At 40.3% G+C, this 16,669-nt stretch overlaps 1 protein-coding gene across 2 annotated transcripts in view; it reads left to right on the forward strand.

Moving 5' to 3' along the window:
* The window catches only part of LOC102931073 (sine oculis binding protein homolog), a 133,662-nt gene that overhangs the window by 57,311 nt on the left and 59,682 nt on the right, over positions 1–16,669 (forward strand). Inside the window, exon 5 of one of the 2 annotated variants that reach the window (XM_043542749.1) lies at positions 13,682–13,777. The exons of the other annotated variant lie outside the window; for it this stretch is intronic. Coding sequence (XP_043398684.1) covers positions 13,682–13,777 — 96 coding nt within the window. The remainder of the gene's footprint in view (positions 1–13,681; positions 13,778–16,669) is intronic. 2 annotated transcript variants of the gene reach the window in all.

A 16,669-nucleotide genomic window follows, 5' to 3' on the forward strand; every position in this document is an offset into this window, starting at 1 on the left:
TTCCATCCCCCACCTGCTCCTTGAAACCCCTCTCACTGCACACAGCCTGGCAACTCAGGCTGGACACTTGGGGAATAATTTGCATATTTGCTTGCACATCTCTAGCTGGAAGCTAAGTGCAGGGCCTGTGGATTGTTTTCTTGGCACAAAATAATCTAACGTTTGTGACCCAAACCACCAAAAGCCCCAAACACAAAGTTAAGGCTGACACCCCCTCTTTAGCTCAAGCCATTGTACTTTTTAATCACAGTGCCAGGAGTTGTCAGCTTTAACTCTGGCTTTTTTTGGCTTGTGTTGCAGCCTAATAAGTTATAGGCCAGCTTCTCTAGTCGATGTTTTTGCTGCACAGAAGGCTTCACATTTTGTAAGCCTTTACAGCACAGCTGTGCTCGGAGATAAAACAGAATGTGTATACAGTACAGTATGCATTCAACTGATGCACTAGATTCTTCCTACCATATGTATAGCGTGGTGTGCATTTCACTCTGATACTTCACTGCCAAAACTGCCAGAAGCAAATAAACAAATGGCAAAAGAGACACACCATATGAGGTATTGCCAGGCATGTGACCTAGACCTTCAAAAGAAACCCTTGCTGCTTTCAAAGGATTACAGAGTCTGATTTTTAAAGCCTTGGGTTTGCTGCATAAGATTTCTTGCCATTGCAGACTGTGAGGTGTCTCAGTTGTTGGAGAGGCACCTGTATTTTTCTTTTCACAGCCAGTGGTCTCATCAGGTCTTTCACCTTCTCCCTCACATGTAATCCACTTCCACCAGCTCCAAAGCCAGTGATTCAGCATCAGCATTTTAAACCAGGTGGAACAATGGAGATCTGTGTAATAATGGTTTAATTCTAAGCAGAATATAGTGATGAAAATACACATAATTAGGATAATGGGAATAATATTACTAACAATTAATATGTGAAACAAAGCAAGGGAGACAAATAATTATTCCTTCTCCCCCCCCCCCCCCCCCCCACAAAAAAAAAATAAATAAAAAGTCAGTAAAGTTGTCTTACGCAGACAGGATCACTAGGATGTCAGTAGTAAACTGACAGTGTCAATTGCACTGTTTGATGGAATTAATTTAGATTATAATTCTATTGCTACAGCTCCCATTCTGAGGAGGAAAAGGGGACAAATTCCATAACACCCCTCCCTTCCCACCAGCCCATATTAACATCACTCCAGCACTCCTGTGAGTGCTAACACAGGGACTCATGGGCCAATTCCAGTGTCAGCTGGAACCTTCATATGTCCAGGAGGAACATCACCAGGCTAACAGCATTTTGGACTGTATAAGTAGGGGCATTGCCAGCAGATCGAGGGATGTGATCGTTCCCCTCTATTTGACATTGGTGAGGCCTCATCTGGAGTACTGTGTTCAGTTTTGGGCCCCACACTACAAGAAGGATGTGGAAAAATTGGAAAGCACCCAGCGGAGGGCAACAAAATGATTAGGGGGCTGGAGCACATGACTTATGAGGAGAGGCTGAGGGAACTGGGATTGTTTAGTCTGCAGAAGAGAAGAATGAGGGGGGATTTGATAGCTGCTTTCAACTACCTCAAGGGGGGTTCCAAAGAGGATGGATCTAGACTGTTCTCAGTGGTAGCAGATGACAGAACAAGGAGTAATGGTCTCAAGTTGCAGTGGGGGTGGTTGAGGCTGGATATTAGGAAACACTATTTCACTAGGAGGGTGGTGAAGCACTGGAATGGGTTACCTAGGGAGGTGGTGGAATCTCCTTCCCCAGAGGTTTTTAAGGTCAGGTTTGACAAAGCCCTAGCTGGGATGATTTAGTTGGGGATTGGTCCTGCTTTGAGCAGGGGGTTGGAATAGTTGACCTCCTGAGGTCCCTTCCAATCCTGATATTCTATGATTCTGTGATCTCTCTCTAGCCCAGTGACTATCTTGCTGGATCAATCTTTGTCTAACCATAGAATTACTGATGGCTACCCTGAGGGAAAAGAGAGGCTTTATTCACTTTACAGCAGTTTTAGCCACAGTTTTTAAGAAGTGCTCCAAAGCAACAAGAAGCAACACCCATTCCTCTCTCTGAAAAAGCCAGTACTCACAATATTAGAAGAAGATTTCTAACTATCAGAGAAGCCTTCCAATAGGAGTTGTGGGGGCAAACAATGTCACCAGCTATAAGATGGAAGTTTATACGTCTATGGACCAAGTTATATGATAAGGGACTGGGGCTCTGTGACCCAGGAGGCCCATTCCAGTTCTATATCTCTGGTATGCAGGATGGGAGCCAGTAATGAGAACAGCCCTCTAGCTTTTGGTGGAGTCAGCTGTGGAATAGAAAATACTGTTGGGTACATCAGCTAGAAACAACATTCAAGAGTAGCATTTTGCTTAAAGGATTTACTTAGAATTGATTCTTTGCTTGATGCTGCTCTGTTTTTGTACAGTGACGGCAACAGGAACTCAATTCTCATTAGCCTTGCAACCTGCTACTTTCATATATAACATAAGCAAAGACAATGGTCAGCTAAATAATGGGAAACAGGTTGTATTGAGCACAGAGGATGAAAGGTTACATTTCTGTACAGGTCTCTATGGAGTCTTCTTAGAGAGAGATGTCATTTCACATCTACCCTAAAGTAAGACACAAAGTTCGTGTATTTTTCTGCACTAACTACAGGAACCACAGGCTTTGAAGCTATTGCACAATACAACAGGATTAGGATTCAGGAACCCATGAAAGGATTTTGCACTCCTGCACATTGGGAAGCCTAAAATCCTACATAACAGGTTTTTAGAGGGTGAGGCAGGGGTCAGTTGGGGAATAGGATTGAGGTCAGTGGACCAGCTGCTATGTGGATCCTGCAGCCATTATCCCCTGCACAGCAGGATTTGGAGGAGCGTGAGGGCTTCACTAGTGGCCACCAAACAGTTCTCTGCTGCTGCGTGGCCTGTGGTGAAGAAGACAGGGCTGATTCCTTTCCTTGGGCCTATAGAGACCCTTGCACCATAAAACTATCTGCCATTGCTCCAGATGTCCCAGACCTGACCTGCCCCACTCAATGAATAAATTAAAGCATTAGAACAGGAGGAGAGGGGGGCAATGACAAGTGTAGGCTAGGGAGAAAGAAAGTATGTTGTAAGATTAAATTTGAAGAGGGGGAGCAGGAGCAGCAGAGGACAAGGCTATTACATCACTGGTAATAGTGCTTAGGAAAGGACCGAAAGGTCACGGATTTTAGACAACTGGAGGGGGCTGGGCGGGCACTAAATACAGATGAGTGATAGGTTCGAACAAACCCCTGGAGGCCTTTAAAAACAGAGCACCATTTCAAAAAGGACGTTGAGATGGATGAGGAACCTGAGGTGTTGGCTGACACAGGGGCGATATGGACACATTTATTTGTACACAGGTGGAGACAGGCATCAGAGTTGTGAACATGTTAGAGTCTGGTGTGGATAAGGAATGTGCATTAGTCAGGCAGGTACGGGACATGTAGGAGGCGGAAAGTTCAGGGAACAGACAGTGGAGGCAAGTAAAAGAGTAGGATCGAGGAGGGAGACAGAGGAGATGGTAGATGTGTTTGAGGTTGTGCCTTTGGTCCAGTAAAAGCATTTCCATCTGTAAGCACATCTTTGAGAATGGTAGAGGGTTTGTTTTTGTTTTTTTTGTTTTCTTTTTGCTGTGATACCAGCGCACAGCACTGAAAACACTAGCCCTTGCCCAATAGATTTCAGTACTCAGGCAGGCAGGCAAAGTTAATTCGCGTGCAACAAAAAGAAAATCATGACATGGTCGGAGGATAAAATTCACAGTCACCTCTCACTGTCTAAGAAGATTGCTATCCACGTTCTCATGAGTCTGGATGGCCATTCTCCTGGTATATGTTGCTGGCACCCTGCCAGGTAATATTGTGTTGCAGTGTTGCACGTGATGGCAGAGGATAGTAGAAAGCACAGGTGCACTACTATTGATTCAGAACTGAATTTCTGCATAGTTCTAGGAAGACCCTGGACATGTTAAGTTACGTCCTATATGTCAGCATGAATGCAGCACATGGTAATAACTAATACTTTAAGGAAGACAGGGAAAGTTGGAAAGACAGGCTGCCTTATATCTGCTGTACCAACCTTCATTGCCTTTGAAGATATAACTCAGAGTGAAGGGATCAAAAACGAATTGTAATCTAAAGGTACATAATCAAAGCAAGTGTTGATAATGATGACCTGTGTCCTTCACCTCCAGTTCAGCTGTCTGGCATTGTAATTAATGTCCCTCACCTCCAATCAGATTTTACTTTTCTGCAGTTTATAACTGCCACTGTCCCATCTTTTATTACAGCCATTCATCATCTTCAGAAAGACTGGGAGATGAAATTTAGGTTGTCCTGAAGCTTTCTCCCTCTATCCCTCCAACTAAGCTCCCTGCCTGTTAGGTTCCTCTCCCCCCCAACCCCCCCAAATTGTTCGTCCCTTCCTGGAGATCTTAACGTTATCATTATTATTAAATGTTATAGCCCCTAGATTTGAATGTATTGATGGACCAAGTAGCATGTCACCCATAAGTTGTGTCACAAGTTTATTTCTTATTTAAACACAGCTTCACATTGTCACACTTTGAAAGAAAGACTATGGAGATATGGCAGAGAATAAATGCTTCTCCCTGTCTATCTCCCTCATGCACATGCACATACACATAGCATTAATCACAGCTTAACATTTATTAAGTAGTAGCCTGCAGGAACAACAGATTTAGGGAAGGGCTTTATCACCCAGATTTGGCCTTTTCTTTCCCTCTCCAGGCCTATTTAGAGCATGGAAATGTTTGTACAATACAAAAGACAGGAATTTAAAAAGGCCACTGAGTCTTTAAGGCTCATTGTTATCTTCTCCATTGATCAAATTTGGTATCCCTTAATTGGATATTGACTGTTGTGAGGCTAATAAGATGAGCTGTCAGTGAGGGAGGAGGTGAAGGTTTATAGTAATGGTACCTTGATCACAGCTAGTCTATAAAAGCCAGTGGGGAGAAGAGTTCATTAAACCAGTTAGGGATTGCTTTAAAAAAAAAAAAATGCTCCAAGTCAAGTTGATTAATCTTGTATGTGACATCACGATCAGAGAAACTGTTTGTTGCTAGTTCAATATTTACAGTCCTGTGAGAAGCTGTTATACTGAAACAAATGCATTAGAGACAGTGATTTGTTTGGTTCATGGGCCTCAGCTAACCATAACCAACATCTCAGGGATTTTTTTTTCCTTATTGTTGTTTTTATGTCCCCGCCTCCCCTTTTCTCTGGGAGGCTAATTGGAAGTGTTTGCTTTCTCTGTACATGAACATCTTATCTGTATTCTGGAATCCTTGTACTAATAGGATCAATTGAAAGGAATACTCAAGTTCCCTGACAATGAACCACACAAAATAAATTCAAGAAAGCTTTTATCTCATAAATTAAAATAAAAAACACAAAGAGAGAGAGAGATTGTTAGGAACATTTGGCTACAGTGGAGTTAGCTAGTCATTACAAGGATGGAATCTGCTAGGAAGTATGTAGTATATTTTCATTTGTGTTCGAGCTGTATTTTAGGCCGCCAGTGAATATGCTGCAATAACTGTCAGGCACAGTCCATTACTGTCTCTCAATGGGGCCTATTGTTAATCAGAGATCAGATCAGCAGAATAACCTCTCGCTTATTAAAGTCCCACGTAGCTGTGACTTGACCAAGAAATGTTCATGGGGCAATAAGCAAAGTTTATTTCAAATTATCCTGATGTTATGTATTTGTTATAATATTTATTCTTTGAAGATTCTGCATTGGATATAAAAAATGTATAATATGTGTCAAGGTTTGTGTGGTTTGAAAAAATTAGCTTTTCTGTCAGCCACCTGAACACTTCTCATATATCACTATGCCGTGAACTGTCAGGACAGGGTTAGCACAGCCCTAGAGAAGTCAGTAATAACAAAAACTGTCTATTTAGTGTCCAGAAGAAAAAGGAAGAAGATGGGATGTGCCTGAGTTTTAAAGGGAAAATGAGTTTCTCTAGGTTTACTTTGTTAACAGAGGATTTTTGTTTGAAAACGTAAAGGGAGTTTCATGATTAAGCAAAAGACTGGTAGTACAGAGGTATGGGTTCTAGTCCTGGCTCTGCCTTGATTTGCTTGTAAACACAAGTTATGTAAGGGGACAAAACTCAGGGCAGGTTAGGCATCAGAGCAGTAGGTTCTCAATGCCTTTCAGGACTTGGGTGAATAATACTTCATACTTTACAGACATGTTTTGAGACTAAAGATGTTCATTAATGTTCATGAAGTGCTTCTAGACCATCAGATGGAAGGTTCTGTTAGAGTACAGTATTATAAATAATTTATACAAGAAAATCCTGAGTCAAAAACCTGTGGAGTGTAATTGCTTATGTACGCCATATATGAAACAGACATTAAAAAAAAAAAAAAGGTAATGAATCCAGAGGGTTGAGTCCTTCATTCATTGTCAGGGTCTTGACTGGCTCTTTAAAGTGTAGTGGGATGAAAGGTATGATTTCATTGCACACTAGAGTGATTTGTTATTACCTCTTCTTACCTGATTCAGTTATAATGTTGCTTGCATTACAGTGGGGCTTGGAGCTTGATTTTAAATATAGGCTGATGGTATTGTCAAACCAGAAAAATGTGACTGAAAAAAATCCAGTGCACAGTATGATACCATTATGAGCCACAACCCTTGCAGGGGCATTTGTATTTATTGATCATACAAAACAAATTAACTGTTTATTAGATTTTCAAGCACAGAGAAAACAAATGTGCTCAAGCTGTGTCAGAAAGTGAACATTATGCTCCTTACTATCTGAGATCACTTTGATGGGGATTACTTCAGAAACAGTTATTATCCTGTTATTTCACGGGACGGCCCTGTCTCCTTTGTCACACAATATTATATTTTCCTGGGGCATTTTTTTCTCAGAGGAACTGCCTGTTTAACACACAGAGCCTTTATTTATTTTTCAAAATCAGGCAGTATTTCGTATGTTGACATAATGGAAAGGAAAGTTCTTAATGATGTGCTTCTCCAGTTTCTTACTAATAATAACCTCAGGCCAGGCCTCTGGCTTCTTAACCTGTATCCTCACCAAAACTATTGTGCTCCAGAACTCCCCAACTTAGGGGGTTTAAATCCATTTCTGAACCCAGATTCTCCTAAGTGTTGGGGTGGTCAGATTTGGTATTTGCTTTTGGCTATTATAGAAACAGGATAGCATCATTTGAGTTCTGTATTTGCGGGGGCAGCTCCAGTCAGGCCAATGGGGCTGCACATGGCGCGGGGTGGGGTGGGGGGGGGAATTCTGCATCTGCCCAAAACTTGCAGTTTGGGGAGGCAGTGCCCTCTCCCCACAAAACTACACCCATGGTTTTGATTTGGATCCATCCCTGCTAAGAAGTGATGTTTATAAACCACTATTTGTCAAATGATCCCAAAACACTAAACAAATTTTACCAAGAGATAGACTGAAGTTTTGCCATAGGTACCTTCAAGATGTTGAACTGTGCCATCTGCTTAGACTCTGCAGCTGCAAAGCTGAACTGAATCTTGAAGGCACCTCTATGCCACCTTGGTGACCACATAGCTCATACATGATCAGAAAGCCCTCCCCAGCTGTGGAGCCCATGGCATTGCCCGTGGCTGCCATGCATGCCAGTGAAATCAAAGTACGCTGTGCCTACTGGATAGCAAACTATTGTGTGTAGGTTCTCTCCAGCTGCACAGGCCCAATCACGGGAGGGGGCTGGGTGTGGACATGTCCCCCAACAGTTTACTATTCTCTTGATGTCATCATCTTAGTTTCTACTATAAAAAAATAAGCAGAAAGAAGGTGTGTGTGGAAAATCAGAAGAACCCTTTCTGGCCATCCCCCTCTTAATGCATCATAAAGAAGTAAAAAAAGGGCACAGACTTAATTACTATTTTCCTTTGCCAGTCACCTCTAGTAGAGGGATTGTCTCCTGGACTACTTCTCTTCCCCTTGGCGACCAAATAACATTCCTGTGGCGACTGCAGCAGTTGCTTACATGGAAAAATAACATTAGGAAAGTAATGTATTTTTAGCTGTCTTTTAATGCATTTCAGCAGCTGGAAAAAAAGGGGAGTTAGCATCATGTGACCAGTCAGCTCTCCACAGCCCACCAGCAATTGCTAAGAGGACCACTGGTGGCACGCAGACCGCAGTTTGGGAACTATTTAATAGGGCCTTTATTGCTAGCCTGGGGTGGCCATAAACAAACTGACCTGAGAAATAGTCCAGGACTGACTATTAAAAGTGTGATTTGCAACCCTTGCTTTTCACTAATCTGACTTTTAGGGGAATTTATTAAACAATTTTGTGGCCTATTTAAAAATTCACAGTGGCTGTCTGAAAGGTACTGAGAGGTTTGGAATACTAGGAGTAGTACCAGCAGAGATGGATTTATGGGCAGAGTGCAGGTGAGAAGGCCAAAAGGTTAAAAAAAAATTGAATGTGGTTTATTGCCTCATTCTCTGGTTTGGGCAAAATCCAGGAACCTTACTGAGGCAAAATTCTCTTAAGCACTGGTGGGAGTTTCCTCTAAATAGGGATTGCAGTATTTGTCCATTTATTCCATGATTGCAGAAATAATGGAATATGTTCTACGGGTTGTAGTCCCCACTGTGGTCCACAGTCTGCTTCTGGGGCTGTGCCTTGTTCAGGGTTTGTGGTGAGGCCCCAGTTTAGCTAGTTAGTGTACTAATATATTTATGGAGTGAATATCCAGAAATGGAAGTGAAGAACTATTTTTACCATTACTGGTTGAAGTGAGTAGAGGAACCATAATAATAACTGATTAGCTGGGACAATAGAAATCCAGAGGACCATGCATTTCAAGGATTAGCATCTAACTGTGGATTTCCTGCAAGTTTTGCTGTATTCTTCATAAGATACACTTTGCTGGGGGACAAGAGGGAGCTCCATGTCCTTCTGGTAGAAACGATAATCTTCACAATGAAAATGGCAGCCCTGTTGTCTTTTGCATCTGTAGCCACATTGACTGAAACAACAGCACCAGGACTGAGATGAACAGGGGAAATTCATCTTAACGGGATGTTAATTTTGAAACCTAATTATAGCAACTTAAACAGCAGCATTGTTAAACTTTTCCAGCTGATTGTCGTACCAGAAACATCCAATCATGCACATCTATCATGTGTCTGGATGTAACTATCACATTGGGATGGCTCATCTGTTTGAAAGGGCATTTCACAGGAACTGGACTGCAAGTTTTGTTATGCAAGTAGTCAAATATTCTATGAGTTTGGGTTACTGAGATATTTGCTATTATTGTCCTTAACAACCAGGTGTTTGAAGCATATTTAGCTAAATAGCACTGTACTTTCATGGGCTAGCTTGTGCGATTTTTGTGCATTTTTCTTATAAGCTTTGTCCTACTTTAGAGAAGGCCGTTAACTTTAATAAACCCAGTTTAATAAATAATTCAGCATGACCTGCCTTGTTCCCAATAATATTTATGGGTAAAATTTGCAAAAAAGCACCTAAGACACTTGAGAGCATTTAGTGATTAGGCACTTTTGAAAATCTTACACTTAAATACTAAATAATTTGGGTAAGGACAAATTTCCTCTCTGAAGACTAAGGGACTATGCAAAAACCAAAACCAAAAACCCTGCACTATGGATAAGAGCTCTGCTCTGTAGATCAAGGAGAGAATTTTGCACTAAGAATAAGGTCAAGGAGAAACAAATATCCATGCAGAAATTCCAGTGACGTGGGGAGGAGAAAATTTCTCTGCAGGTTGCTGTTGTTCCTGTTTGTTAAGGGTGACAGCCTTGAGTGAGTTATATAGCTTCTTTCCATGGGACTGAAAGAATATGGCTTACTGCTACTTCTTTTCCTAGGTAACTTGCACAGTACTTGAGTGGACACAACACAGAACTAAGAAAATCACTCCACACCCACTGTTTTTTTTGTTTTTTTTAAAAGTTGTATCCTGAATTTTAAAAATACTTACAAGCTGTTAAAAACTTTACAGAGAAACCCATTTCAGTCAATGTGAGTCAACGGCATTACACACAGTGCATGGCTGTGGCGTACTACATATAGCAATGTGACTTCTCTTATTGCACTTTTGGTTTGGGATCAGTATTCTTAAGACCTATTCCAGGATGTGAGATCATACACCGTGCTATCAGGGCAGCAAAGGGATACTGCAGTGACCAGTGTTACTATGTGTATGCATCCTCTGAGACTTAAATGGAGGTTAAAGATTCCAGGGTTCTCTGGAAGCTGAAGGTCTTCCTTTTGTTAGTAATGTGGATTCTGATAGGCTACTCTGGCTATGTGGCGGCAGTGCAGTGCTATGTCCCTGCCCGGCCTAGACAAACAAAGACTAGGAGGGCTGCAAAGGTAATTTGCTTAGTCACTGTGGGAGAACTCCTCTCCCACTAAGCATGGAGTGGCACTAATGGTTGGTCTCTTGAGGAATATATGGTCAGCTCAATGGAGCTGTCTTCACTATAAGGTCAGCGTGAAGTTTGGCCTTTGAGGATGATGGTAGGGGAGTAAAAGAGAAGAAAAGATAGGGATCAGGGATCTCAATGGGCCACTTGGAAAATACAACAGTTTTTGATGTTCTGTATTTGCCTGCACACACCGTGCTATCCATTCTTAACTCACAGGCATATGTTTGTGAAAGGTGACTGAGAAAGATTGCCTTCCTTTCACTGTTTTGTCAGCGTGGCTGTCACAGGTGGTTGTCAAATGGTTCCAACTGCGAGTGAATGAGAGGCACCCCCCCCGCCCAAAAAAAAAAAGCTCAGTGCAACCTTTTTTTTATTAAAAAACCCACAACACTGAACATTAGTATAGCCTTTCAAAAGTAATTTGCAACTGATAGAACCTAGAGGAGGATTTATGCACAGTAGTTGGGTATGGAGAAATAGCTCTGACCACTATGAATAAGAATTTTTAACTATGGATGTAGACAGTTGAATTGTATTTACTTTTACCACAATCATAAATGATAGCATCATGTAGCTAAATTGTTGTGAGTATAGGTACATGCAGATTTTGCCCAACAAGTTGTCAGAGACATTCGAAATTGTATAAAACAAAGTTTGGATAAGTAGGGGAGGCAATGCATTGCCATCAGCTTGTGTGGCAATTTTGGTTAGGTGGGCAGGGCGAAATAGGGTTTGACGGTATATTTTGACAGGCACACATACTATAAACACAAATTTCTATTTAGTTTTATAAGGTGTGTGTTTGTACTTACAGATTGCAGCAGTACATGTCTATAGAAGGTCACTGACAAGCTAGAATGTGTACACTGTCATGTACAGGCTGTTACACTGTATCTAAAGATATTACTTTGTAACTTGTATTCAGTGGAAGCCAGGAAGCACTTCAGAGCCTTACATGATACTTGCCTTGGACCTACAGATCTCTCTCTCTCTCTCTCTCTCATTTGGGTATCATAAGTTTTCTTTTTTGACAGAGTGGGTGAAAAGCTAGTGACTTAGTCAGTAGCCCTGTACTGCTGCTTTGGGACACAAAGCTGACAAGCTCAAATTCCACTCTGAGAGGGGCATTTTTATAGATACTTGTCTCCCAGCTGCACTTGAGTGGTATGGAAGAGTGGTATGGGCATAAAGCCCGCTAGAGACCCTTAATTAAATCCTACTTCCTCTAAGGAGGGAGAAGGAGAGGGAAGGACAACGCATGCGTTCAAAAAGGGAAAAGGCAGAGTAGACAACACAGTCTAACCTGGATATGCTTAGTTCCACAAGGCAGGATGGGTAAATTTATGGGGTGTGTGGGAGGGTTCATTCTTAAAGTGAAGAGATAAAAGAGACATAGTGAACTGAAATCTCATCAGTTAAAAAATGAGTTAAAAGTAATTTCAGGTACTTCACCTGCTTGAGTCCCCTGTCAGTTTTTTGTGCTTTTACAATCACATTTTCCTCTTTAAAAAAAAAAATCTTTCTCTTTAGCTAGTGTGTGAGAGATCTTCACAGACAAAAGGGGAAACCGATCAATAGATGAGACAAAAGTGCTTTGAAATATATAAAGTAAATAAACCTAGTTATTTTCCCCTTCATCTTGTTGACAGTTATACCATAGTTATCTTAGATATTATTTGTAAAACATTTTCAGACAGATGAGTGAATTTTAAATTGATAACATCCCTGGGAAGTGAAGTCTGCTAGTGTCCACACCACAGTTACAGTTAGGGGCCTGATTCAGAAACCATTGGAGTCAGTGGGCTTTGGACCAGGTATAGATGCTTTTTAAAAACTTCAATATTGTTAACCCTATCATTCCCCTTTCATGCCCCAAACACCTTCCACCTCCACAAAGAGGGACAGAAGCTTATCTGAAGACAAGCAACAAGTTATAGAATTTAAAAGGTGCAAATATCTTTCATAAATGCCAACACTAAAAAGAAAAATTTCTCAGAGCTCTGAATATGACACATGAAAATAGACAGTTCACACTACATTAAGGAAGAACAATATGTAAGTGCTGTCATAACTTCATAGATGTGTGTTCATTGTTTTTTCTCTCCTCCCCTCCTTCCCACAGTCCATACATCACAACAGGTAATTCTCAGCTGTTCCTTTTGCAGCAGACATACGTTTTATCTAAAGAGACAGAAAACCGAGCTACCTGCTGCTTATTGTATGGCTTTTTTGTGTTCCTCTTTTTTTTTTTCCTAGTTCACTGGGGGCCTATTTAAATAAGCTGGCATGGAGCCAGAAGCTCATCATTTTAATGCAGTGTAAAATGGAATATGCATAATTATATGCAAGCCATATGTGAAAGAGACAGCTCAGCTGTGAATTTTAGGAGGCTGAGAAAGAGTGAACAGTCAGGGATTAGATGAGATGAAAGCGGAACAGAGTGCAAGTGTCACCCAAATGAACAGTGTAATGAGTGTGTTGCTGACACTCCTCCTTTCACCTACTACTCCCTTTTGCTTTAACTCTAAACCAGAAAATGTTGTAGATTAGAAGGAAAATACTATATGCAAGCAATATTGCTAATGGGCTCTGTTAATGTCTCCATTTAAACTTCAGCTTTCTTAATTGACAGTGTAGATCAAAATAACCAGTAACTTTTAATGCATCTTCTTAATTAAATATTTTACCACATTTGATTGAAGAATCATTGTTCTTGTTAGATGATTGCTCTTTTCAGAGCTTTACTTAAAAATGGAAGGAGAATCCACTTATCTTTAATAGCATTACATGTAAATTATGAGTATGAAAAGCTATTTGTAATGGCCTTGCTGTTAAAATGAAAATAGAGGTACGTTATCTAGGAATTGCTTAAGCATGTAAAAAAAAAAAAGTTTAAACAAGTACGTATGTAATGTAATCCTGAAAAATGCAATGAAGTAAATTGAAACCCTTAAGTGCTCACAATTTTTAGCTCAAATATTTCATTTTGGGTTTGTCTCTTGTTGTTTTAATTATTACACCACAGTGAATTTGCATGTTCAGCCTAAACTATGTAACAATCAGCATCCCAAGTTCTCATATCTAAAAGGTGTACTGCGTATTTAAACAAATTTCTTAATAATGTTGTTTTAATTATCTGAGCTGTTATGCTTTTAGCTATTTTTTTCTTCCATTATTTGTAAGTCCCTAAATAGGCCATTATATTTCCCTTCAGGCTAGAGATGAAGATGGACATGCTGAAAATTTTCCCCAGCAGCACTATGCTAAGGAAACTCCAAGGCTTGCCTTCAAGAATAACTGCGAACTACTTGTAAGAATAACATACTTACAACAAGTCTAGATTGTTACTTTAGCACAGTGAAAATAGTTTTTTGAAAGGCTTTTGTTCATGATTACATACGTTATGAAATATTACATCTTTTTTTTCCTGTTTAGAGTTCTAATGCTAGTGCTGATATCATTGAACAATTTTAACATCTCAAATTGTTTGCAAATCTTTTATATCTGATTATAGAACTTGAATGGCCTTGTCTTACTGTCTTGTCTTGTACAGTAGTTCATAAGGAGCCATGAAGGAAATGGCTAGTAAAGCACAAGGAAAAAAACAAAACAAAACAAAAAAAAAACCCACCAGCCTCCCAAGCTGCAAAAGGCCCCCTTCCCCCCACCCCAATCTTAGCTCTACATTGTTCTCAGACACTATTATAATATTTTGTTCTGCTAGGAAACACAGCAGAGCTGACACGCAGTACTCCCTTTAGAATTCAACTATTCCTCTATTTTTTAGTGAAATGTAGTCAGGCGCTTTCCCCCTCTTCTCTTTTGTGGAAGGAGTGAAAGCCAGCGAAGTACTGACAAGGAGCCTGGAATGTTTATAAGCCGTAAGAGAGATGATATCAGCTGTGAAAGGATCTCTGTTCCAAGGCAGGGTTAATTTGCTGTTCATTTTAGCATTTGCAACTAGGCAAGATTAAAAACAAGCAGGAATGCCTATTATATTTCTATTAAATGAATCTGTTGGGACCTAATATTCTTGATTAGCTTGCAAAAATGAGTGCTCCACAATGAATTTTTCTCTTTACCTAAAGTAAACAGAGAATGAATTGTCATTTATTTAAAAAGAGATTCACACATTGCCTTTGAAAATTGAGCTTTTGATGAGTTTATAGAACTTTTCCCTACATTTCCTTTTCTTTCCAGCACCATTAAGTAAATACCTCATCTGGCTAAGTGGAAATATTTGGGAAAAATGAGAACACTCAGTTTTATTTTGAAGCAACTTACAAACTTTTTTCTAATTATAAGTATATAAAACGGGGTGGGGGAGACACTGGCTGCAACTCCTCTGCCTCAGCAAATCCCCTCTACAGAAGATGTAGGCCAGAGTATGCTCTCAGTTCTAGAAGTGCAACCCCCAATTAAGTTAGTCAGTTACGCTCATGTAACTAAGTGCAGAAATTGGTCCCTGGGATTTCACTCTCACATCAGTGGTTTAAAAACAAAGGGCTGGGTTCTGCAGTCCAGCTGAGCTGTGCTTGGCACAGGACAGGGGAAATGGGGAACAAAGGTGGCTTTCTATCACCTTTGTTTTCTCCCCAATCTTAGGATCAGCCTGGGATCCGTCAAGTATCCGGCATAAGCTAAAGCAGTGAAAGCCCCCCCAAGGGGTCATTCCAAGAACTGGGAATAGCCAAAACACAGAGACACACTGACCATGCCCCTATTCCCTGGGAATGCCCCCTACAACAAGGCCAGGACAGGGACTGGCTTAGAGCCACAGTGGTAGCAATGTGTCACCCAAGGATACCCTTCACTAAGGAAATCTCCACTAGGTGGTTAAGATGTTTTCCAGCTGCTTTGTGCCACTTGTGTTACCCAAAAGGGCAAGATTCATCCATAATGGAATGCCACTTGAACTAAAAGGTGTTACACCAGGCATGAATCTGGGCCTCAAGAACTGATCTTGCTCCCACTGAAATCAATTGCAAAGTTCCTATTGATCGATTGGAGCAAGGTTAAGACCTAAGTGGCCAAAGAGTAGGAAAATTGAGCCAAATTTATAATTATTCCCCTAATAGTATATAGTTACTAAATAAAAAGTTTCATTCCTCAATGACCACAACCAATACAAGAGCACTAGTCTCTTCAGGCCTGATACTGTGCATTCCCAGCACGTGCAAGACTCCTACTGAAGTCATCAGGAGTTCTGAGTGTACCAGGAATGCAGGATAGAGTCTGACACAGTACACTAACGCTGGCTGATCCATGAAATAATTCAGTTATTAATCCAAATGTAACTTTGTTTTCTTTTAAAATAGATGAATGGAGCAACTAATGCCCACTCCAAGCATCGTTTTAATGTACAGTTACATTTCCCCCATCAATCTATGTTTAAAATATTGTACTATTACGTAACTCTTGTTGTACTCAGCAAAAGCTCTGAGTCATCCAACTTAGTATTTTGTCCTCTGTGTGTTTTTTGGACAGGTTTCAGTTCTTTTTTAAGGAAGTAATAAAAGTAATTTGTCATAGTTTTATTTTTCCGATGGTATTGGAAAAAAAGAATTGGCAAGGATGCTGCCTGGAGTCAATCTGCATTGAAAGAAAGAGGACAAAAATTATGAATATGCACTTCTGCTATCTTTAAAGATATACTTAGAGAGTACCTCTCTTTCAAAATATGTAGGTACTAGCCTTTGGAGATGGTGGATACTATGACTTGGATAGGATGCTAAATGTTTTATAGTCAGGTAGTCATTTTATTTATATATTTCCATTGATTCTATGTTGTGTTAAAATGCAGTTGAAAACAAATTTATTCAAAGTTAAGGGAGGGTAGTGTCTCTGTCTGAAGTGCTAGTCAATATTTCTATATTATTGTGGGCAATTTTCTGCTGGACAAGAGGAAAAAAAAGAAAGAAAGTAGAAGGGAAAAAAAAATTACAGGAAGATTGTTTCCCAATGGAGAAAGCTTAACCAGTCATTAACAGTGAGAGGCAGATGTTGGTTTCTTGCTTTTTGTAAAGCAGTGAAGAGTTAAGACTTTAAATGAAAGAGAAATTGAAACTTGTTTATTCTTTTGAGAATCCAGAAATCCTTGGAGTTTTCTTTTTGCAGTTTAGAGAAAATTTTATAATAGCCTGTCAGATGAAATTGGAAGCTCAGGCTCAAAGTGCTTTCTTAGCTTTAGGGTTCATCTGCC

Source organism: Chelonia mydas, chromosome 3 (assembly GCF_015237465.2).
Source record: "Chelonia mydas isolate rCheMyd1 chromosome 3, rCheMyd1.pri.v2, whole genome shotgun sequence".
Lineage (NCBI taxonomy): Eukaryota > Metazoa > Chordata > Testudines > Cheloniidae > Chelonia > Chelonia mydas.